Source organism: Taudactylus pleione, unplaced genomic scaffold (genome assembly GCF_031769625.1).
Source record: "Taudactylus pleione unplaced genomic scaffold, aTauple2 ptg000318l, whole genome shotgun sequence".
Lineage (NCBI taxonomy): Eukaryota > Metazoa > Chordata > Amphibia > Anura > Myobatrachidae > Taudactylus > Taudactylus pleione.
The window spans coordinates 1,498,830-1,523,393 of NW_028284719.1; the positions used below are offsets into that span (position 1 = coordinate 1,498,830).

Here is a 24,564-nt window from a genome sequence, read left to right on the forward strand (position 1 = left end):
CGCTACTCCCCCACATGCTGCAGCATGTTAACCATGCTGTGGCTTTGGAGAGTGTGCTAGCATGATTGCATGACCCATTCTGCACTTGCATAGATCCAGAAACATTGGATTGGCATACATCTCTGATTCAGGCAATAAACTCAACATCGGTCGACATTGGCCACACCATCGTTCCTCTAAACTATTGTATCGTTGCTCAGAATGTCCAATGGTAGTCAGCCGGCAGTACTTCTGCAAGTATGTACACAGATGCAGTAACAGGCTGAGACATGCCCTGTAAATGTTGCAACACCATTGTGTTTTTCACATGCCACCCCCACTTTTTATTTAAAATGGACACTCACTGAGCTGTAGTGGGGGGATGTAGTGCATCACAATCATGCACAATAATGCCTTGAATAATTGAGATACTGCAACACATGTGGGCAGTGCTGGAGCTGAGCTCACTGCCCAACTCCAGTGTAAGGGCTGTCCTGGCATTTAAAAATCTAAATATGGAGATAATGACAAAGGGGCTAATTCAGCATTGCACATAAGTACAGTGCTAAACACAGACTCCTGATTATTGGGAATCTGCACATACTCATTACCCATTCTGCGCGTATGCAAAACAGGATCTGAATGATCATATGCAGCCCCTGCTATGCCTCTGCCTGATTGACAGGCAGAGTCATTTACAGGGCGGTGCAGGGATGAGGACTGCTGTTGTTTCCAAAAATGGGGGCATATTGCCCCTATTTTCTAGGAGTGGCCAGGCCAAGATCTGCATCCACAGTTGCAGTTTCCAGGTCTTGCAAGCCAGCCAGCACCGTCCACCATCATGACCAATGGTCACAATGGTTATCCCAGCCTGCGACTTTGGTTGCAGTGGTGGGATTACAAATGCAACAGGGGGTGTTGGACACCTCCTGTTTCATTTGCCTATTTGCAAGGATGGAATTGAAAAGAGGCTTGTTTGCAACACTGCAATTCCGTCCTCTGCTGATTCAACCCCAAAGTGATATGTGGCAATTATTTTGTGACACTTTTCATTTTGTTTTTCAAATTGACCCCTTTTTCTGGGGAAGATGTTTCAAACCTTGAAGAGATATAAAATGGAGAAAGTTAATGTTTCAACCAATCAGCTTCTAAATGCCATTTACAGGCTGCTAGAAAAACTACAGTTAGGATCTGATTTGTTGAACATTATCTCTCTCCAATTTAACTCCCTGCAAGGTTTGATACAACTCTCCCACTCTCTGTAGACATTTCCTGTATTATTGATCTATCTTTCGCACAGCTAAACAAAATGTGATTAATTAGTGGATTTTCCACTTCATTTTTTTCATTGTGAATGTGACAGTATTTAAACTTTGAGTTTATTTCTCTATAGAACAGCACCCACAGTCAGTGTAAACCCCGACGTGCTTTACACTGACTGCAGGTAACTTTTTACATTTTTACCTGCAACCCACTGGGAAGCACCTGCTTGCAAAGTCTGCTGCTTTATAAATAAAGCCAAAAGTAATTGTATTTTGAGTTACATGCATCTTAAGATTTATTCATCCTTAAATCTAGTGAATAGAAGTGTTTGCAGTAAATACATGACAATCATCATCATTAACCATTACATCAGTAACTGAAATGAACTCACCACAGAATTTATGCAGGTCATGACACTTATGTGTGAATAATCCTGATCTTCCTACTAGAGCATAATTAATGCACGCCGCCTCTCATGCCAACTGATTACTTCCTCCACTCCCGCCTCCAAGATTTTGCCCGTGCTGCTCCTGACCTTTGGAACTCTCTCCCTCTCCCTATCAGACTCTCCTGCTCTTTACAATCCTTCAAACAGGCTCTCAAGACCCACTACTTCATCAAAGCCTTCCAGCTCTCATCCTAACCCTCTGCTACATGCTCCTTCCTCCCTGTCTAACCCATCTGTGTCACACCTGTTTGTCTGCCCCTCCCCTTTAGAATGTAAGCTCTTAGAAGCAGGGCTTCTACCCTCTTGTGCTTCTCCTTACTTTACTTTCACCTACTTCTTACCCCCCACCAGGGCACCTAACACTTGGTTGCTTAAGCTCTGTTGCATATCTAGGTGTTATGGGCACTTATGTATCAATGTATATTATCCATGTCCTTGTCCTATTTTGTACTGTAATTCAGTTGTCAAATTATTTCTTTATGTACTTTGTAAGGCACTGTGGAACACTTGTGGCGCCATATAAATAAAGGATAATAATAATAATAATTCTGCACGTCAGTTATATGTGACATAAAATTACATTATGCAATTGCACTTATAAGCTACTCTAAATCGATATCTTAATCTAAAGCTTTTTTAAAACCCAACTTTCAGAAAAGAATCCAATAGTGATCAGTTTAACACAAATTTTCAGTTATATCGCATTCTTAAATTGTTTTCGAAAGGCTTCAATTTAGCAAATTGATATAGAGATCTGTAATTTTTCAGTTTCTTCCCATCCCTATTTCTCTCTGTGAGCTACCATAATCATAACTCCCTCATGGTCAATAAGGTCACTCACTGACTTTCTTCTGAGAACATCACAGTAATCAATAGTAAATCCTTCATTTATGAGAATCTTTTTTGTATATTCCTCATCACATTTAAATACATTATATCGGTCCGGCCCAATTGTGAAATAAGTTGCATTCACAATAGCACCTAATATCAAATTTCCCATAGGTTTTAACAGTCCAATCATTTTCTTTATATTTCTTATGTAACTATTTTCATCTATGCTGGTGATCTCCAGGAGCATTGCACTGATGACACAGTCTGCTAGTGGTATCTTCACTGGGTCTGTGATATTTTCCTTTTCAAGGTCACATTTCACAATCAGTTTTATTGCTGACTTCAGCCTTATTTCTTTCTCCTCATGCTGGCCACTGAAAAATACAAACACAATGGACAATATATTTAAAAATGTTTAAAAGTACAGGTCCTACATTGACAAAGTTTTATGCACTTGTTTTTGCACAAATTTGCCAATGTAGAGCCATGTACAGGTTTTTTAGAAGTTGGTGGCAGTGAAACATGTTCTATCTTCTGAAGGGAGAGATTGGTGGTTGGGAATGTTTTTACTTGTTATACATTTTCATTTTGTGGATCAGGATTATTTAATCCATTTACAGGGTGGAGCGTTCACATTTAGAGAGACATCCTTTGTTTTCCTAGGAATACAAGGACAATCTCTTGTCAAAATTGTCAAACAATATGAAGATTAAGCATTTTTTCTATACTATAAATGAAGCTCCTAGCATAGGGGTGCAAGTTACAAAGGTGCGACCAATAGTGGCAACTAAAGATACATCAAGCACGATTGCAACATCTGGAAGTGGGCATCCTTGAACATTCAGACACATGGCTGTACACCAAGGAAGAGCTTTGTAGAGGCATTAGCATAAAGTTGCTAACATGCGACCAGCAATAGACGCACAGATGGCCTTGGTGATGTCCAACTCAAAATCAGCCCATTAAAGCTTGGGTTCCCCTATCACCAATATCAAAGGAAGAATGGTGGGTGAAAATATATTACAAGGAGATCATGGGGTTAACATAAAAGACATTATTATTATTATCCTTTATTTATATGGGGGCACAAGGGTTCCGCATGCCTTACAAAGTACAGTACATAAACAAATAAGTGAACAATAAACCAGTGACTTACAGTACAATACAATACAGGACAAGGACATGGTTTGTACTTATTTCTGCATTAGCGATCATAACACTCAAATTAAGCAGCAGGGAGTCAGCAATCAAGTGTTAGGTGCCCTCGTGGGGAGTAAGGAGTAGAAGAAAGTATAAGAAGAAGCACATGAGGGAAGAGGGCCCTGCTACTGAGAGCTTACATTCTAAAGGGGAAGGGGGGCAGACAAACATGTTTCACACAGATGGGGTAGACAGGGAGGAAAGGGCATGTAATAGTGGGTTAGGGTGAGAGCAGATGGGCCTTGATGAGGGGAGCCAGTGCAGTGCTTGAAGGAGAGGAGAGGCAGATGTAGAACATTTTACAAGCAGATGAGCCGAGCAGCAACAATGAGGATACATTGGAGTAAAGAGAAGTGGGAGTCTCGGAGGGACAGTTGCCCAAAATTGGGACGGAACAGTTGATAGACTACACTTTTTTGTGTTCTTTCAACTTTGACTACCTACTGATGGTGTCTTAAGCCTTATCACAGCTTGCCTTTATCCTGGAATGTTGGGACTTGTTTTGAAGAGGGATAGATATTGCTGACATTATTAGGTGTATTGATGAGTGTTTGGAGTGAAGGCTAAACCATCTGGTCCGACCCATAGAAGAGCTACTGTAGCACAAATTGCTGAAAAAGGTTAATGTTGTCTATGATAGAAAGGTGTTAGAACACACTGAGCATCACAGCTTGTTGCGTATGTGTACTGTAGCTGCAAAACCAGTCATATTGACTATGCTAACACCTGTCCACTGCCAAAAGTACCTACAATGGGCATGTGTGCATCAGAACTTGTCCATGGGGCAATGGAAGAATGTGACCTGGTCTGATGAATCACATTTTCTTACATCATGTGGATAGTTGGGTGTGTGTGCATAATTTACCTGAGGAAGAGATGGCACCAGGATGCACTATGGAAATAAGGCAAGCCGGTGGGGACATTGTGATATTCTGGGTGATATTCTGTTGGGAAACCTTGGATCTTGGCATTCATGTGCATATTACTTTGACACATACCACCTACCTAAACATTGTTGCAGACCAAGTTCATCCCTTCATGGCAATGATATTTCCTGATTGGTATTATTTTTTTCAGCAGCATAATGCACCCTATCACACTGCAAAAATTGTTCAGGAATGGTTTGGGGAACATAACAAAGAGTTCAAGATGTTGAATTAGCCTAAAAATCCCCAACTTTCAATCCAGTCAAGCAATTATGGGATATGTTGAAAAAAGCAATAAAAGATCCACCTTGCAACTTACAGGATGTTCTGATACTAATATATTGGTGCCAGATAGCACAGGACACCTTCAGAGGCCTTGTGGAGATATCTGCTGTGTAGATATCTGCTGCAGTACCTCCATTTTAAATACCAGGGATCCTCAAATTTAGTGGGTACCCCCCCAAAACATCTGTTTAAGAAATATGCCCCATATACGTGTATGTCAGTGAGTAGGTCTACAGTAGTGAAAAATTACTCCATATGTACCCTGGCAGGTTCTGTCTACATTGACCATCTCATAGGCATTGCATCACTCTCACAACTAATTATAAAGGACAAGTCTATAACAGAGGTAGTGTATATTGCAATGCATTGCCAACTTAAGGTTTAAAGACACCTAATAAATAAAAAACTGTAATTTGATTAGTAAGAAAACTTATATAATATATATATATATATATTGTGCTCTATAATATTTCTGGTGCAGGATCTTTATTGCTAATGGACCACTCCACCGTGTCCCATAAATGCTAAATTGGGTTCATGAAGGGTGAACATGTAAGCAACACCATTCGTTGGAACTCTCCAGAATGCTCCTTGAACTAATTCTGGGCAACATGGGACACAATGTGACAAGATGCATTATCCTGCTGGAATATGCCATTGTTGTGGGGTACATGAAGACCATGTGTTAGGACCAGTCGCTGTGGCTCCTAGGTCTGGTGGGTCCTGGTCATGGCTAAGCATCCAGGACACTGTGTCATGCCAGCCACAATGGCCTTTGGTTCTTATGGTTGCTAGGCAACTGGGACACTCTGTGGCTATACTGCCTGTTGGTTCTTGCTACTCAGCTGCAGTGTATTTTATTGTAAGGGTCCTGTCTCTTTGTGTGAGGCTACCCAAATGCAGTGTAATGAACTGGCATTTCTCTGTTATTGGGTTCTGATTGGCTCCCCGAATAGTTAAAGCATAGTCAGGGCCTTGGTGCATTGCCGGTTATACTGTAGCTTTTGTCCTGCCAGAAGTCACCTGCCCTGCTGCAAGTATTCCAATAGTGAGTTCATCCAGTATTTGCCAGCCATTTTTGAATTTCCACTTGTCCATGCTTGTAGGGTGATCACGACAACCACATACACTTCTGCAGCATCTATTAGCTCTCTAGTGCGGGACGCAGCACTAGTCAACACACAGTTTCATTTTGTAATTACCCTCATAACGAACTCTAGGGTCTCCAGGCCTCACTTTCTCATTGACTATTTACTTTGGACTTGATTTTTGTTTTTGTTTTTGAGTCTGATCTATTGAAACTTACAGTTTCATTTTGCTACAGTCCACTTTATATATTGAGTACAGTCTCCTCCTCTTGACTCATTGATTTTAGCCCAATACCCCAGCTCTGCTTACATCGTATATATGTCTTATTGTATATTTTGTCATCTATCAGTAAAGTTTTGCCTTCTATCATTTATTCACGAGTTGCTCCATATTTACACCTACACCTTTGCAGCCAGATACCAACTGATACCTGGCACATATTATCACCAATAGGGGTATAGAGCACATTTATTGGTACTACAGTTACCATACCATAAATTCCAAACCCCAGAAGGTCAGACATCCTTCTATAAGTGCAGCCTACCCCGCACATTTATCTCCAGTCCAGTGCACAATATTCCCCCCCCCATTTTCCTTTATTTCAAACAAGTCGTAGCAAGACAAAGGCTTTGTCAACATTTTGGTTCTTCAAACTAACTTTTTTCAAGATATCCCAAACAAACTAATTTTGTACAGCAATCCACCAGACAACCAGCTTAAACAATCCTCACAGCACTGCCTCTCTAGGCCCCAGCATTTATCAGCAATACATTTAATAATGGTGCCAAAACGAATTGCATTCCATCACTAGAACTCATATCCTGTTTGTCAGTCAAATCAAAATGCCAACCACCATCAACTGACTCTGTGTTTCAATCCCAGGCCAGCCCAGGGTATTTAAGGAAGTCACTTGCAATGTGCAAGCTGCCAGTGCAATGTTGTCTTCAGTCTACCTGTTGATTCCATTTGAGTTCCTGCAGTATTCTCTGTTCTTAGTGCAGATTTCCATCTTGCTGCACCGCTTGCTTCAGTTCCTGTCCGGTTTAATTCCGGTGAATCCCTGTCTGGTTCCATTCCAGAGATTCCAGTCCAATTCCATTCTGGAGAATCCTGTCCAGTTTCATTCTGGTGTATCCAGTCCAGTTCTAATCAGGTGAATCCAGTCTGGTTCTATTCCAGTGAATCCAGTCCAGTTTCATTCCGAATTCCATTATCATCCACCAGTACAGGGAAACCTAAGTAGTGGACTGCAATCTGCTTGTTGTGCGCAGTCAAGCCAAAATCCCCTTGCGGAGGTGTGACCGGACGCCTTTCGCCTAGGCCGTCCCTGGTCATGGGTTAGCGCTTTTGGACTCCCACTCACCGTCAGTGACCGCCTGTCACTGACTCCGCCCACTGCACCGTGGGCGTTTAACAATGCTGCCACCACCAAACTCTACCATCGGCGTTTGGAACCGCTTATTAGGTACACTCAGGCTCCTGCCTCGGAACCTGGAACCACTTCTGCTGCATATGCATTTGACTAACTGCGGACACACCTCCTGTTTGGTGTTGGCTGTTCCCACCTGATCCCTCGCAATGGACCAGGTCTGCACGGTAGCTGGCAGAGGGCTCGAACTTGGAGACACGGAGCGCTTACCCAGAACAGCAGGAGAACGGAATAGCGTTTTTGCGCAATTCTGTTGGTCGCAGGATTGAGGCAATTGAAGTAAAAGGCAAACAGTGTTTATTTGCTCTCAGTCTTAAAGAAGACCCTCCCTTCCATCTGAAGGGGAATATCACACAGAAATCAAACAGCAATTCTCCACAAAGGATTTTCAAAGATGTACCACATACAGGAATCTTATCAGCAGGTCTTCTCCACACAGAAGTTACAGGGTTGTACACATACAGGGCTCACAGTCCCTCTTTTTTATGTCATTCTTACACACATCATCACAGGGGGGCAAATCCACCCTGTGCTCCTTCTAGCCAATCATTCTAGCTCAGAAAACATAAATTAACAACATATTACATTTCAAAGGAGTCACTCAATATCCTCCTTCCTAATCCACCAACACAAAACTGATTTATCATACATTATACTGTCTCCTAAAATGTTGATATAACATGTCACAGGAAATGGTAAATGACATTCATCCTTATCAGTTTGGCATTTCCAACCTTAACACATTCAGCTTTTAGAAGTGGCATCCAAAAGGATCTCCTTAAAAACAAATTGTCTTTTCAAAAGGAAGTTCTGTATCTGAAGTGTTTGTCTATATGACACCATTCACACCTTCACACAGAAACCTTCCAGCCAGAGGTCACTTGGAATACACAATGGCTCTGGCCACTATCATAGCGCAGGATGATTAACATATCACTGCCTATGTCAGGAGGTGAGAAGGTCTCATAACCATTTCACTTATAGCTACAGCCTTCTAACACAACTTATACATTCCTTATAAGTGCATTTTCTCTACAAAATATACATTTAAACCATATAGTGCATAGCCTATTAAATATACTCTGCATCATGCACTAATGCATTGCAGATCAGCTGCAGCATTACAGCAATACATATATACTTTAATACAGTTTATTATAAAGCATGTGCAGTGTGCTTTTACACTGTCCTTTTAAAAATGGCGCAATGCCTTTGTAGCCATTTTAATCACGTGTGGTCGGCCTCCGGCCACAGGAGGTCACTGGTGAATACCACCATTGGGTTAGACTTCGCACCTCTACTCTCAGTCAACTGGATCCACAAACAAATCTCATGAGTGTGACAGTTTGCACTGGCCCAATGGGTCAAACAAGCTGCCCTGGTAGTGGAGAAGACATCCTACAAAAAATTGTAGGTCACCTTGATGGGCTCAAGTCATCTCAGTGACTATTGGTGTAGGTTCTGCAAGATAGTTTGGCTTGCCAAGACAGTCTTCAGACTAAGGTCTCAGGTTTACAGGTTCCTCCCACATCTGCACCATCTTGTTCCAGGAATCCAGTTCCTGATTTGTGTTAATCAATCCCTAACCTATGACTACCCACTCCAAATAAATTTGATGGGAGTCCTAAGTTGTGTCGTGGGTTCCTCAATCAGTGTGATGTCCATTTCACCCTAAAGCCAGCAAATTTTCCCACTGATAAGACCAAGTTGGCAAACATTGTGTTCTTACTTACTGGCTCATCTCTTGAATGGGCATAACCTCCCTGGGAGAGATCTGAACCACTACTCTACAATTATTCCAACTTTGTATCAACCTTCCATTGAATATTCATTGAACCAGTGACACCCACCTCTGCCTACATGAAAATCATGAGACTTTGGCAAGGCTCTATATTGGTGGGTCAGTACATGGTCCAGTTTCAAACCTTGGCTTTGGAGTTACATTGGAATAATGAGGATCATGTAGCTGCATTCTAGATTGGTCTATTAGATAAACTGAGAGATGAGTTGACCACCTGAGACTAGCCTGACAGCCGTCGCTCTGCAATATAAGTGACCTTAGATTCTGAGAATGTTCCTCAGAAAAGTGTAGAAGTGAGTGACTCAGGGTTAATTTTTCTTTTTGTCCAACTTCTTCTCCTTCTATAAAAGAACCTAAGCAAGTGCATCACTTCCAGCTTTCTACTAAGGAAAGCCTTAGATGGTGCCAAGCAAACCTCTTTCTCTTGTGGAACTGCTGACCATGTCTTGGACATTGGTACTAAGTGGCCAGGAAATGGTTGCTCCTAATCTGCAAAAGAGAGGCCAGATTAGGAGTCTTGTCCTGCTCTCCTCATAGTTCTGATTCTGTCATTTCTGTTTCTTTGGGGAATCTAGATACCAAAGCAATATCTGTCCTACTGGATCCTGGAGCCACAGAGCATTTCATTACCTCTGACTACATTCATCAACTCTAGATACCCATTGAAAATCTGCCCCAACACATTATCTTGGCACTGTGGGAAGCAGCTTGATAACTCAGGGTATAGTGTCTGCCAGAACTTCTCCTTTGAAGATATTCATTGGTGCCCTGCACTCAGAAGAAATTCCTTTCCTGGTCATTAATAAAACCACTCATCCTAACATCTATGGTTACAAAAGCACAATCCTCAAATTGAATGGTCCACCATGCAAATCATATCCTGAGGCAAATATTGCCACAGTCATTGTTTCAAAAAGTTATTCCCATTCACAACATGGAGAAGACCATAAAGGAGACACTTCCATCTCAATATCACCCTTTTCTAGATGTGTTTAATAAGCAAGGGGCAGATTAGCTTCCCCCACATCTAGAGTAGGATTGCATCATTGATTTAATTTCTGGGAAAATGCCACAAGGTCATACCTATCCTCTTTCTGTCCCAGAGATGGCAGCCATGTCTGTCTACATAAAAGAAAATTTGGAAAAGGGATTTATCCAACCATCCACTTTGCCAGCAGGGACAGGCTTAAACGACATTACAATAAAAAAAGTTATCTGTTACCCCTTATTACTGAGCTCTTTGACCGTGTCAAGGAGTCAGTCATCTGTACAAAGTTGGATCTCTGGGAATCTTATAATTTAATTTGGATTAGAGAAGGAGTTGGTCATTCTGTATCAAAAATCTAGTGACAACAAAATCCATCCATGCAGATTTTTCTCTAAACAATTCTCCCCAGCTGAGAAAAACTACCAATTTTGAGAGAAGGAGCTTCTTGCCATTAACTTGGCCATTGAAGAATGGCACTATTTGGAAGGAGCAAACTTTCCTATTTCAGTCTATACCGACCATCGAAATTTACTTTTCTTATAACTTCTCAGTGCCTCTCTCCTTGCCAAGCTCAATGGGCATCGTTCTTCTCCCACTTCCACTTCAAATTGATCTTAAGGCCTTGTTATCAAAACAGGAATGCTGGTGCTCTTTCTCACTCAATGTGCTCAGAAGGCTTCAATAGAGACTAAACCTTATTCGTAGTTAAATCCAACTGTGTTTGCTGCTACTCAACTTCCCAAAGATCTTCCACCCTGAAAACCTTAGTGGACCCTGAACTATGACAGAAACTCTTTTCCTGGGCCCATGCTTCTTGATTTTCAGGTCACTCGGGGTACAGAAAACCTTCAAACTTATCAAAAAATCTTGCTGGTGGCCATCCATGAAATCTGATGTACCATCTTTTGTTGCTTCTTGCATGAAATGTGCACAACACAAATTTCTAATCAACCTCCTGCAGATTTGTTCCATCCTTTGTACATGCCAACCCATCCATGGATGCACATATCAATCGACTTTGTCACTGACCTTCCACCTTCCAAAGGATACACTACAATCTGGGTAATTATTGATACATTTTTCAAAATGGACCATTTTGTACCCTTGGTAGGGTGAACTTCAGCTATATGACTGGCTCAGCTCTTTATCTCTGAGATATTTGGCTTCTTGGTCTTCTTTTTGAGATAATATCTGACAGAGGAGTTCAGTCTGTGGCTACAGTTTGGAGGTCTCTTTGTTCTGCACTTCATATCAAATTAAACTTTTCTACAGCTTATCATCCCCAGACCAATGGACAAACTGAACTTGTCAACCAGGTCTTGGAAGAGTTCCTATGGTTTTATATCTCCTCTTCCCAAGATCATTGGATTGAGCTACTTCCTTGGGCAGAGTTTGCTCATAACAACACATACAAATCCTCTTCTGGTTCTACACCATTCTAAACAGTCTTTGGTCTTCATCCTCGGATTCCAGAATTCCAATCTTTACCAGTATTGGATATCCCAGCTGTTAATATATCCCTTCAGGGTACAAACCCAATGGGGTGTAGAATTTGAGATAGAGATGATCCTGGACTCCTGTTTATGCTAATGTCATCTCCAGTACCTCTTACACTGGAGAGGATAATGCCCTGAGGAGAGGCCTTGCATTTTCTTGGAAAGTTCAGGTGGTAAAGAACTCCCATTTCAAGAACCGTCACACACCCAAGAAGAGTCCAGAGGCCTCTCATAAGAGGGGGGTACTGTCGCAACCCTTGTCAGAGACCCCAGTACCAGACTTCACCACTTGCCTGTTAGAAGTACATGTTGGCTTGCTGTGGGAAATCGACATTCTTGATCATCATCTACAGCTGCAGCCCATTCCACTGTCTTTGCTCACTGTCAGAAAGCAACTGGTGCGGTGGCAGTTCAGAGTGCTGCTCGCCATTCTCCCGATGTCAGCGCCCTGCTTCTCCCCATAGGCAACCATGTCAACGTTTCCCTGGCATTCCACTTTAAATCTCTCCCGCTGGCTACTCTTGCAGAGTAATGCTGCGTGTTGAATTTACTCCTCTATTTTTAATTTCTCATTAACTTTACCATAGTTTTTATAATGCTGTCACCATTGTTTTAATACTGACATTTTTTGCCTTTGTAGTCATCTTCTCTTTTTTTGTCTTATTTTTTTCCACTAATTGCACACCCTGCCAGATGTGAGCTACATAGTGCACCCTAGATAGCCACCTCAAATGGTTTTCTTTGGCAGCAAAGAACAACACGTGGATCTATTCATTCAGTACACATCATATTACACATGTTTCAGTTACCTGTATATGTCTTAGTTTCTTATATGGCTTATATCAGGCATTGTAACCTGCATAGTGCACCCTCAACTGGTATGCCCATGGTTGGGGTGAAAAATACTTGGAACTGATGACAATGAAAAGACTCTGGGGGTCTTTCAGACCCACTCACGAGCGGCAGTACGCTCACAAGTGGGTCGATGTTCCCCACTGCGCATGCGCACGACGGAGGGAGCTCCGTCGTGCACATGCGCGAGACCCGGCGAGCGAAGGACTTTCCTTCGCTCGGAGTCTCGCATCAAAGGGGGCGTGCTGTCGATGTTGATTGACAGCACGCCCCCTTTGGTGGGCGTGCCAGGGGCGTGCCAGCCAGACGGAGGCGTTCCTATGGGAACGCCTACCGTCTGAAGCCGGCCCCACTGACATCACTAGTGATGTCAGTGGGAGTGATTTTGGCTCTGATAGAGCCAAAATTACTCCAGGGCTTGCGGTTGTGAAACCCGACCACAGGGTTTCACTCGCAAGTCCGATGGTCGCGATGGTCAAGACCATCGCGACCATCTTGTTGGACACTCGTATATGCTGTGGGTGGTGACCCACAGCTATACGAGCGTCCAGGAGGACGCTCCATTTTAATGGAGGTGGGCCCTGATTCAGAGCGAGCGCTCTGGTCTGAGCGACCGGCTCTGAATCAGGGCCTCTGCTTCTAACTTTAGCATGCTGCAACTTCCCCATTTTGTGTCTTCTCTTGTGGAATTTATTACCCAAAATGCCTGCACCAACCCTACATTAAATTCACTATGCTCATTGTTTAGTAGTTTGTTTTCTTCTTACTGTAATACTAAACCTCTGTGCTATCTTTTGATGCTTGTAAAGCAACTTTGAGAAAAAAGTGCTATATACTGTAAATGAAATATGTATTATTATTATTATAATATAAACTGGTGTTTAGATATGTGTGAATGCTGCATTTTCTTAAATGCCCAACCAGGATGTAGTTATGAGACCGGCGGGCGAAAGGCCACCGGTCTCAATACCAACATACGATACCAACATCCGAATCCCAACAATAGATTTAAAATAGGCATTGAAAAACCAACTCCTATCTTAATCCCGATGGCAGAATGACGAAGGACACTGGACTGATCGAGGTTAGTCTGGACACCCTTAGCATTAGCCACGGGGGGGAGGGTTAGCTTTAGGGAGTGTAGCAGGGATAGGGTTAGGTTTTTGGGGGGGAGTTTAGGGTTAAGCACCCCTAGGGGGAGGGTTAGGGTTAGGCACCCCTCAGGGGGAGGCTAGGGCTAGGCACCCCCCCTGGAGGGTTAGGTTTAGGGTGTGGTAATGGGGGTTGGGGTTAGGTACCACTAAGGGAGGGTTAGAGTTAGGGGGTCCAGAGGGGTAGGGATAGAGTACTTGCCTGCCCTGTTGGGATCTTCTCCCTTCAGGCTGCCGGCATTGGGATATTCCATCCTAACAAAAAGGGATTATCTATATTTAGGGATCTGTATAATAAACTTATCCATGAGGGCTCATTGTTTTATTTTTGGCGTGTAACACATTTGTAAAATGGTCAATGTGTAATTACAGGGTTCTGTATAATAAAGTTATTATCCATACATCCAGATACTTTTCCAAATGATTTAAACTACAGTATTAGGGATCACTGTTGTAACACATTTGGAAAAGGGCTCAATGTGTAATTACAGTCAGTAAAGAGAGATATTTGTTACTTAACCAGTTTCCTTCTAACTCTGTAGCATATGATGAAGTATGATTCCAATCATAGGCTCCTGTACGTGTGTTCAGCCATCGGTTCAGCTCCATAGTGCATTCCTCAGTGCACTTCAGTACATAGATCTCTTTGAAAAATTCACAAGCTGAATAGAGTTGGTGAATGAAGGGACCAACACTTATGTCAGTAACAATTTCTCCAGTAATGTGACCTGCAGGGAAAGATTCCATTGATTACAAAATGTTAAATAACATATTAACATCAATTCCAGAAGTCATTCTAAAATGTTACTTAATGATACATCCAACTCTTCTTAAATAGTTATTGAAACAAGCAGATTTACAGCACGTGAAACCTTAGATAGCGTACTAGGGGCAATCTCTGCTTCCAGAATATGCAAACACTGATTAACAACCCTCAGGAGTAATTACAACAGTTGTTAAAAAAATATAAAGCCTCTAATACTTTTCAAAAGAAACATCATCAATAATTAAAATGGCACTTTTAATTTTTGACTATGTTAATTCAATAATATTGTAGGTATACACTTGTAAATAAGCCCGTCAACACCATATGATGCTAAATCACTTTACATTATACTTTAAAACTAAAGCAATGATAATGGTACAAGAGGATACGGTGAACAGTCAGCGTTTAACAAATTATCTCTCCTGCCCTGGGACCCCTTTTAGAACTGATTTTGAAAGTCAAAAAAGACAGAATATAAAATAGGTGGAAAATTTTCTAAGAATCGTGTCTGGTCCAAGACTGGCAGAGTTGAAACTCGATTAGCATCACTGAAACACGGGAGACTTTTGTCTGCTGAAACTCTAAATTTACCAAGAATCGTGATTGCTGAAATTGTGTTTTCCGATGATAGAGTTTTCTCTGCCAAGTTCCCTGTGGGCCTGATTCAGAGCCGGACGCTATTTGCGCTCGCTCGTTCAGAAAAAGGGGGTGGCTATTTAAATTAACCGTTCGCTCTTTGCGGTCTGTTCACGCCTCTATGTCTGAATGAGCGAACAAAACATGCTGTCGTAATTTAGAAAAATACGCCCCCTGGCCGCTCGCATCATACGTCATGTCCGCTATTTATTAGATTAATCGAGTACATCAAATGGCGTATGAACTACTCGCTATTCTTGTGGTTGGATTTTCCTACCGCAATCATGCGAGCAGTTCTGACTATAAAACAACCAAGTGACGTGATCGATGACGCTGCTTTATTAATTATGCACACCCTTAAAAACGCCCGTTTTGACCTTTTGGCACGCCTGCGTTCAGATCTCCACTCCCCCGTTTTCAAGCACCTTCCCCTGTTACCACCCACAAACGCCTCATCCTGTCACTCAAATTAGCAGTCATTCGCTATTTAGCGAGCACATGATTTTCGGCCGCACTGACTGGTTCGTGCATGCGTATTACAATCCGTATGCATGCGCAGATGTGCGACCATCGCTCGGAACAAATGAGCGGACGCTTACGAGCGGCTCTGAATGAAGCCCTGAGTCTGACTGCAGCCAAATCACCCGAACAAGCAGCCTGCACATAACAGTGAGATACGTGCAGGCTGCTTGTGTGTGAAAAAAAAAATAAACGTTTTTTTTTAAATTACGTAGGGTAGCCAGTCCTGTTTTTAAAAATAGGGGAAAAAATGTCGTGGGGTACCCTTATTTTTAAAACAAGCACTGGACTCAAACCTAGCCGGGGTGTAATGCCACAGCCAGGGGGACCCTTTCACCGGGTCTCCCCGGCCAAAGCATTAGGACCCCAAGCTAGTCAGTCCAAGTTGGGGATCTCAGAATTGGTGGGTACTCCCCCAATAAAGGGGTCCCCCCTCTCAGGAGCACCCCAGGCTTAGGATGAAGCTCTTCCCTGTGCCCCTGGCAGTTGGGCAGAAACTTACACTGATCACACTGTTCTGTGTATGTTTCTGCCAAACTCACAGCTCAGGAGGTAGTCTGTTTAAAACTTCTATTTAGGACCATGGGCCTGATTCAGACCCGCTCACAAGCACATTGCACTCGCAATCGGGTTGATGGTGGCCCAGTGCGCACACGCGGCGTGTGCACTGCGCGTGCGCGAGCCCCTGAGCGAGCGCAAAAAGCGCTCGCTCTGGGGCTCACTACAAAAGGGGCGGCTGTCGATGTTGATCGACAGCTCACCCCATTTTGTAGGCGTGGCGGGGGTGGCTACACAAACGGAGGCTTTCCCATGCGAGCGCCTGCCGTTTGGGGGCGGCCCCACTGATATCACCAGTGATGTCAGTGGGAGAGCTTCCAGCTCTATTAGAGCCAGAAGCTCTCTGGGGCTTGCGGCCACGAGACCCTACCACAAGGGTCTCATCGCAAGCCCGATGGTCACGATGGTCTTGACCATCGCGACCATCAACCTGGCTGCTCGCAATAGCTGTGGGTGGTCACCCACAGCTATGCCAGCGGCCAGGAGGCCAAACGAAAAAAAATAAAATGCCCTGATTCAGAGCGAGCGCTCTTTCAGAGCGTCAGTCTCTGAATCAGGCCCCGAGTTATGAAATTTACTTGCGAGATTGGCCGATGGTGTATTTATTTATATTTGTGTTTTTCACCCGTGTTTTACAGAGAATTTCATGTTTTCTCAGTTGATTTTGCCTTTAGTAAATTTGCGAGTTTAAAAAAATAGCAAAACACACCTTTGCAATGTCGACTAAACACGATTCTTAGTAAATTTACCTCTAGTTGTGCCCAGACAGCCATTCAGACTATTACTTCAAATATGTTTTATACTGCTCCCAGTGTGATCTATGACACAGAAAGGGACCCTGTAACTGATATACAGATGTGTCCTCACATGCCAAGCCTCAATACGCCATATGGGGCGATACGCCCGGGTGATTGTGCATTTTATTCTTTAAATGTTTTATCTTATTTGCATCACAGATACAGTGAAGCATACTAGAGACTTTGTGTTGCAACTTTAACCACACAGGAGTTAATATTAAACACGGACAACGTGGCCGCTGCATTGCAGTACTTCATATATAGTTTGACTCATTCACACACAGATGACAAATGATGAACATCAATATTAGTGAAAAGCAGTCTAGTCACATCCAGTTTTATTTGTATCGCACATGTTGAGCAAAAAAAGACACTAGCACGGCCGATTCACCGACCACTAGGCAAGCTTAGGCTGCTACCTAGGGGCGCTGGCCACTAAAGGGCGCTTCTGAGTCCGCCCTTCTATGGATGGTGCAGGGGGTGCAGTTGATATGGGGCACGGCGGCTTAAGGGTCCCGCCGGCCCAGCGATCGCACCTCCTGCACCCTCCACAATGAGATTGTGTTACCAGCGGGCACCCAGCTCCTTCTCTCCCCCCTGGCGCCAGTGGCACCCGGAGGATGGAGCTCACTCCTGAGCTCTGGCTTATGGGTCCCGCAGTGCACTATGGGAGTGACATCATGACGTCACCCCCATAGTTCCGAGGAGCAGGCGTTGGGGACAGACGGCAGCAGGCACATACTTAAGGTAAGTTTTTTTTTTGTGTGTGTGTATGTGTGTGCGTGGGGGGTTTTACTACAGGGGCCTTACTACTGCGGCATCATATGGGGGCACTATTGGGAGCACTACAACTGGGGGCACTACAGGGGCCCTTACTACTGGGGGCACTTCAAGGGGCATTACCACTGGGGCACTGCAGGGAGCATTACTATTGGGGGCACTACAAGTGCATTACTACTGGGGGCACTGCAGGGAGCATTACTACTGGGGGCACTACAAGGGCATTACTACTGGGGGCACTACAGGGAGCATTACTATTGGGGGCACTACAAGGGCATTACTACTGGGGGCACTGCAGGGAGCATTACTACTGGGGGCACTACAAGGGCATTACTACTGCGGGCACTACAGGGAGCATTACTACTGGGGGCACTACAGGGAGCATTACTACTGGGGGCACTACAAGGTCATTACTACTGGGGGCACTACAGGGAGCATTACTATTGGGGGCACTACAAGGTCATTACTATTGGGGGCACTACAAGGCCATTACTACTGGGGGCACTGCAGGGAGCATTACTACTGGGGGCACTGCAGGGAGCATTACTACTGGGGGCACTGCAGGGAGCATTACTACTGGGGGCACTACAAGGGCATTACAACTGGGGGCACTACAGGGGCCCTTACTACTGGGGGCACTGCAGGGGGAATCATCCCTTTAATTTGGGTCATGTGAATATTATTAGGGTGCTGTGTATGTGTCTGTGAGCTGGGCGGAGGGTTTGGGGGAAAACAGGGGTGGCATTGTGAACCTTTGCCTAGGGCACCCTGAAACCTTGCACCGGCCCTGCTGGGACCTGACACACCGAGAGGGGCTGTTTTGCATGACTGAAGTCACAGTGTACAGTATGTGGATACACTGGTGTGCTTTCTTCACAAAAATACCTAGATACATTAGTAATAGCAATAAGGTTACTTAAACTAAAGTAACAAAGGATACTGTGTTGAGACTCTACTGTACATGACTGTTTTATTATCCATTAGATGCTATTTTTACATTATTTTACAACGTAATACAGGAAACAAATAACTTTGCTATGGGTGCAAGATAGAGCAAGCTAGTTATAGATGATAGGGTAGATCTGGTCTTGTAATAAGGCAGTCTGATTGCACTGCCTACATCCGGGATATGGTTATTATCCTGGCACATGGGATGCCGGTGCTTAGAATACTGGCACTGGAATAGCGATACCTGTCAGAATCCCAGTGTCGCCATCCCGATAGCTGGCATCCCAAAGGTAAGTTGCATTGTTATAGGAGGAGGCTTAGGGTAAGGCACTAAGGGGGAAGGTTAGTTTTAGGGTACAGGGAGGATGAGTGTAGGCACTGGGGGGAGGTTAGGTTCAGGCTTCGGGAAGGGAGGGTTAGGGTAGGGACAGTGGGAAGCCAGCATCATGATTTTGACCACCGGGTTCCCAATCGTTGGCATACCATACCCATCCCCCTACTTCCAGACACACCATTCTCATTAAGGGGTCTATTTACTTAGCAGTATTATGAGACAGAGTGAAAAGTGATAAGGTGCCAGCCAATCAGCTCCTAATTGTCATCTCACAGGCTGTGTTTAAAAAATGACAGTTGGGAGCTGATTGGCTGGTACCTTATCACTTTTCACTCTGTCTCCTAGCACTGCTTAGTAAATAGACCCTAAGAAGCCAATTTATAACATTTTCAATGCTGCTGTGAGACAGTTTTTACACCTAAATTCCCATAATAAAAATTAATATCTTCATGCAACTTTAGTAGGAAGCTTTTGTAGAGACACAAGCTATGATAAGAACTAATCCCAGTGGAGAGCTGAAATGATAGGTTACATTATCATTCTGCTTCCTAGTTCGGATTCTGGTGTTAATGTACCTGCAAAGTCATCCTCAGGTGATTGCGTCATTGGGGGCTGATGAAGAAGTTTCCAGTAAAATTTTGAAGGCTGCAGATGGCAGTAGTGGTCACTCTCATGCTCAGGAATGTTTTTCTTTCTGGAACCTGTTGGGTCAGCTTTGGGTCATAAATGGATGGTTTATGACCTACATGTTTAATCCCTAAGATTTGCTGGCATGTTCTGTCTGCATTGACTATATCATAGGCATGACACCACTCTCACAACTAATCATATAATACAGATTTAGAATAGAGGTAATGGGCCTTTTTTCTTTAAAAATTCTATAAAATATATATTTCTGTATGTACAGTATATTCACACAATTATTGATTTTAAGATATTACCACCACTAGTTATAATAGTTTACAATGATTTAATAGGGAATAATTGGGACGCTCTAGCTTTAAAACTTTATGAATATAGTGTAATTTGGATTTAATAAACATTAGGACACATTGGGGATGTATCAAACTTACTGTATTTATAATTTGTTAAATAAACTACATATCCATATCAAACAACTCAGTAGTTTTATAATTACAAAGCCTGTGAAATTCCCAGCCTGTACATACAGGACAATATTTAGCATGTATGACAAACACATCAGGATACAGCCTTTGGGATATTCAACTTGTAAAACAAGCATAAACAGCGCAAATTTATCAAACAAATTGTCATATTGACTTCTAACTTATAGTGATTGCTTTTTACATATTGACATCTAGCTTCTGTAAGAAGCACAGGGGAATGATTACAAACATGCTTAGTTTAACTAAACTAGAATACCGGGCATAATAAACCCCTTATAATTTAATTGGGGTAATTACACTTTGGTATAAGACTATTACCAGCCGAAGCAGAATAAAATTGCATATTGGATGCTATTTTAATACCAGTTGACTAGGGGTATAAGACTATTACCAGCTCAAATAGAAACAACTGACACACTGTATATGATTTAACATCTGGGGGTAAATTTACTAAAGTGAGATTTTTTAGAAGTGAGTTTTAGAAGAGATGTTGCCCATAGCAACCAATCAGATTCTAGCTATTATATTCTAGATGGTGCTAGTGAAATGTTAAGCAGAATCTGATTGGTTGCTATGGGCAACATCTCTTCTAAAACTCACTTCTAAAAACTCTCACTTTAGTAAATTTACCCCTGTTGTAAGAAAACTGTTACAATATTTATTTTCAACTAGAGATACATTCTAAGGGATATATTTACTAAAGTGTGGGTTTTTAGAAAAGGAGATGTTGCCTATAGGTACCAAGAGTTCACACACATAAGAGACAAGCCTTACATCCAGAATAAAAGCAGCACACAGCCTTGTTTTTAACAATCTATTTTATTCACAATTAAAGTATTTTCTTTTTCACTATGGGGTCTATTCATGTAGCACATGAAGTGGTTACTGAAAAATATCACAATATATGGCATCACATCGATAGGATATATAGTGATGTTTAGTAGCCATTCATATAGACTTACCTGTCCAGCGTCTTCGGGTGGTGTGCGGCCACTCCGTGATCCTGTAAAAGAGTGAGATACAGCAGCGGTTCCTGTCCTCTTACCTGAGGGGGGCCGCTGCTGCTGGCTTGGGTCCCAGCGCCTACTCAATGAATCTGGCAGGCGTCAGGACCGACGCATGCGAAAGAACGGTGGTGGTACCGCGCATGCTTAACACCAGTTTCTCAGGGCCGCATGGTTGAATCACCAAAAACAGTGAAAAGCCCTGTATTCAGCTAAATAGGACTTTTCACTGCTTTTTGAATAGAGTAGACCCCTATATATTTTGATAATATTTGGTTATATACTTCGCCAATCCTATTACAGGGCATACAGATGTGATTACTTATTACATTTTAGAGAATACAAGCCATTATGACATTATGGGGCATATTCAATAGATAGATATTTCGCTGGTGCGGAAAGTCGAACTCAGTGATAAAATATCACCGATGAATAGGTGGCGAGAACAAGTGCAGAATTGGGGTTTTCTGGTGCAGACTTCCAAAAACCACCCTGCACCCCTTGGACAGTCCCCCAAAGTTATTCTGTGCCTAAAATTTGTAAAAAATGACCAAAGGACACCCCAGAAAAGGTACTTTCATTTTGGGGTGAAAAAAAAAAAAAGTAGGGGGACAAACTTCTAAACTTGCGAAATAAACTCAGAGGGGATCCCTGAGTATGCGGCAGGTGTTTTTTTGATTGCTGGTGGATTTTACGCAATTTTTAACACTTCACATTAGCCACTTTAAAATATGCTAGTACCCATTTTCATGTACCCCAAATTTAATGGGACTACTTATTTTTTTTTAAAAATTGCTAAATGCAATTCTTCACCACTTTACCAAACACGCTATATAGCACCTATTGAGACTGTTTAAAGACCCGACATACCTTTAGCAGGACTATTTGTGTGTACCCATAGTGAACTCCCATGTCAGAGCATCTTTTGGGGGGGGGTGTCAGGCTGACTTCTCCAAAAATGACAGGACTTTTCGCAGATTTCCTTTTCGACGGGTTCCATTTTCGCCAAAGTAAAATTGAATACAGGGTATAGCGGGGACGAGTGCGATACTTTATCGCTGGCAAAACCTGCGATGATGGCAAAAAGTCTGGCAATGGACTTTTTGCTCCAAATTGAATATGCCCCTTTATGTATAAAAATAACACGCTAAGAATATTTTTTTTATTTTAGATTGAGATGTGTACCAAGAGAGAGAGTGCACCCTGTCGTAAACTGATTCCTTATTCTGCCTAGTTTTGTGCACCAACGTGTACTGAATTGCCAACTTAGAGTATAGACAAATATGTAATGTGTTCTTCCCTTTACCAAAGACACCTAATAAAGAGAAAATGTAATCTTAGTTGTTAGATAAAGTATAATATACATACCTTTACTGAAAATATGATGAAGTTTCTCCATTGGATATTTCATTGATTCATCTCCAAAGACCATTTCTGGTTTATCAGAAAAATATGTGTCCAGATACATTCTAGAATCCATCCCATGTACATGGTAGAGCTTACGGCAGCTGGAATCCATCTTGTATTATTGTATTACAGACAGAGTGACTCTCATGTCTTTGTCTCTGTTGTTCAAGGCTTGTCCAAGGAGTTCTGTCTATATATACGATAATTTAAATATTTGAATACCAGGAACTTCAATATTATAACAGGATTGTTTGTTTGTCTACTTCGTCAGTTAATGAGTCATGGGAATGCAGATGATGTGTTTGTGCATGAAGTACTCAAAATGAGGTTAACACTGCTGCCAGATATAATTAATAAAGATTTATTAAGCAAACAGGATGCAATACGGGAATCAGGAAGTTTAAATGGAGCAATACTGACACAACACTTCATGTAACGGATTCTGGAGTAAGGTGATAAACAGTCAGTGGTGATAAACAGAGTACTGAATGTGGATAAGCACAGGCCATTCTTGAACACAGGCTAAGTATGCAGGTTAGACAGATGGAACTGGAGTGGTTACACATAGCAAACCTTGAACACAGGTGTAAGTTATGCAGACTGGACTGGATGGAACCGGAATGGATACATACAGCAGACCTAACTGCAAAAGTTCTTATTTCCAACATTTACAGGATACAAACTGCCACTAATAGCATCCTTCATGCAAAGAGCTCACATCCTCAACCATTGATCATGAGCATCCCTAAAGGGGAGTACCTGAGGACATGCCATTTAGATAGGGGGTATTCAATTTGATGGTGAAAAGTCAGAGGTCGGACTTTTCGCCATCATCGCAGGTTTTTCGGGAATAAAGTATTGGGCGCGTGCCCACTTTAACCTCGTATTCAATTCGGATCGTGCGAAAACGGGAGCCGGCGGAAAGGTATCGAAAAAATCTGGGAATTTTCGGGAAATGTTCCTTGGACCCCCTACAGATGTCCAGACATGGGGGAACACTATGAGTACCCCCGTTTTTGCCAGGTGAAGGTAATCAGGGGTTTGTAAAAGCTGTGGCAGGTGCATAAGTGTGCTTGTGAAGAAGGGGTGCAGAATAGCGCTTAGCTTTTTTTTTTGGAAAAAAGAACTTCCATCAAATTTGGGGTACATGAAAATGGGTGTAAGCATATTTTTAAGTCCCTTAAATGATTTTTAAAAATTCTTGAAAAATGCACCTGTCGCTACCTCCCACAATGAAGAAAACACCTGTCGCATACTTGGGAACCTCTCTGGAATCTATTTGTCTACTTTAGGATTTTGTCCCCCATATTTTTTTTTTAACCCAAAACATCAAGTTAATTTTCTCGGGTTTCCCGATTTTTTTTTAAAAAAAAAAACTTTTTTTGACACACATTCATTTTACCGGACATTCCCAGGGGTGCAGGCTATTTTTTTTTAAGTCTACACCCTTAAACCCCAATTCTGCACTTTCGCCATGTATAACATGGTGAAAACTTATCCCCGTTTTTTTACAAAGACTTTTCGCACTGGCGAAAAGTCTTTGAAATTGAATACGGGGATAATTGAAAAAGGCGAAAATGACGGGTTCACGCCTCAAATTGAATACTACCCTTAATCTTTTTGCGAAACGAGCAGTTGAAGTGAACAACAGATTAATAGCGAGGCGATACAGTAAGAGATCTACGAACAAGGCTTACCGTCTAGCCAAGAGAAGAACACGGGAGTCATTAATTCATCCAAAATCAAAACCCAAAGAAAAAACACTGGATAACCAACCGATTAGATTCATAGGTGCATTTTGCAAAGATAGTACAGATGGAGGCATTCAACCGTGAGCAGATATGCGCACTGCGATCACACCAGTGCCTCCAGAGGATTGCGTGGTGCAAGTGCAATGCACGCCATAGCACACCATAGCATATGCTGCTGCAGGCAATCGCATGGCGCGAT

General features: G+C 42.6%; 1 protein-coding gene across 1 annotated transcript; it reads right to left on the reverse strand.

Moving 5' to 3' along the window:
- Window positions 1-2,471: 2,471 nt before the first annotated feature.
- LOC148509618 (indolethylamine N-methyltransferase-like) lies at window positions 2,472-22,726 on the reverse strand. Its single transcript, XM_088442881.1, has 3 exons — window positions 22,576-22,726; window positions 14,259-14,466; window positions 2,472-2,895 (listed from the first exon to the last, which is right to left on the reverse strand). Exons 1-3 carry the CDS (start codon window positions 22,724-22,726, stop codon window positions 2,472-2,474), a joined length of 783 nt encoding a protein of 260 aa, XP_088299007.1.
- Window positions 22,727-24,564: the final 1,838 nt, after the last annotated feature.

Bases quoted from the DNA above. Each gene is read 5' to 3' on its own strand.
- LOC148509618 (XM_088442881.1), bottom strand. From the start codon at position 22,726: ATGGATTCCAGCTGCCGTAAGCTCTACCATGTACATGGGATGGATTCT. The intron at 14,467-22,575 runs GTATGTATATTA...CTTTCCCTGCAG, and splicing joins TCATCATATTTTCAGTAAAG to GTCACATTACTGGAGAAATT. The intron at 2,896-14,258 runs GTTAAGTAACAA...TGTATTTTTCAG, and splicing joins ACAGAGTTAGAAGGAAACTG to TGGCCAGCATGAGGAGAAAG.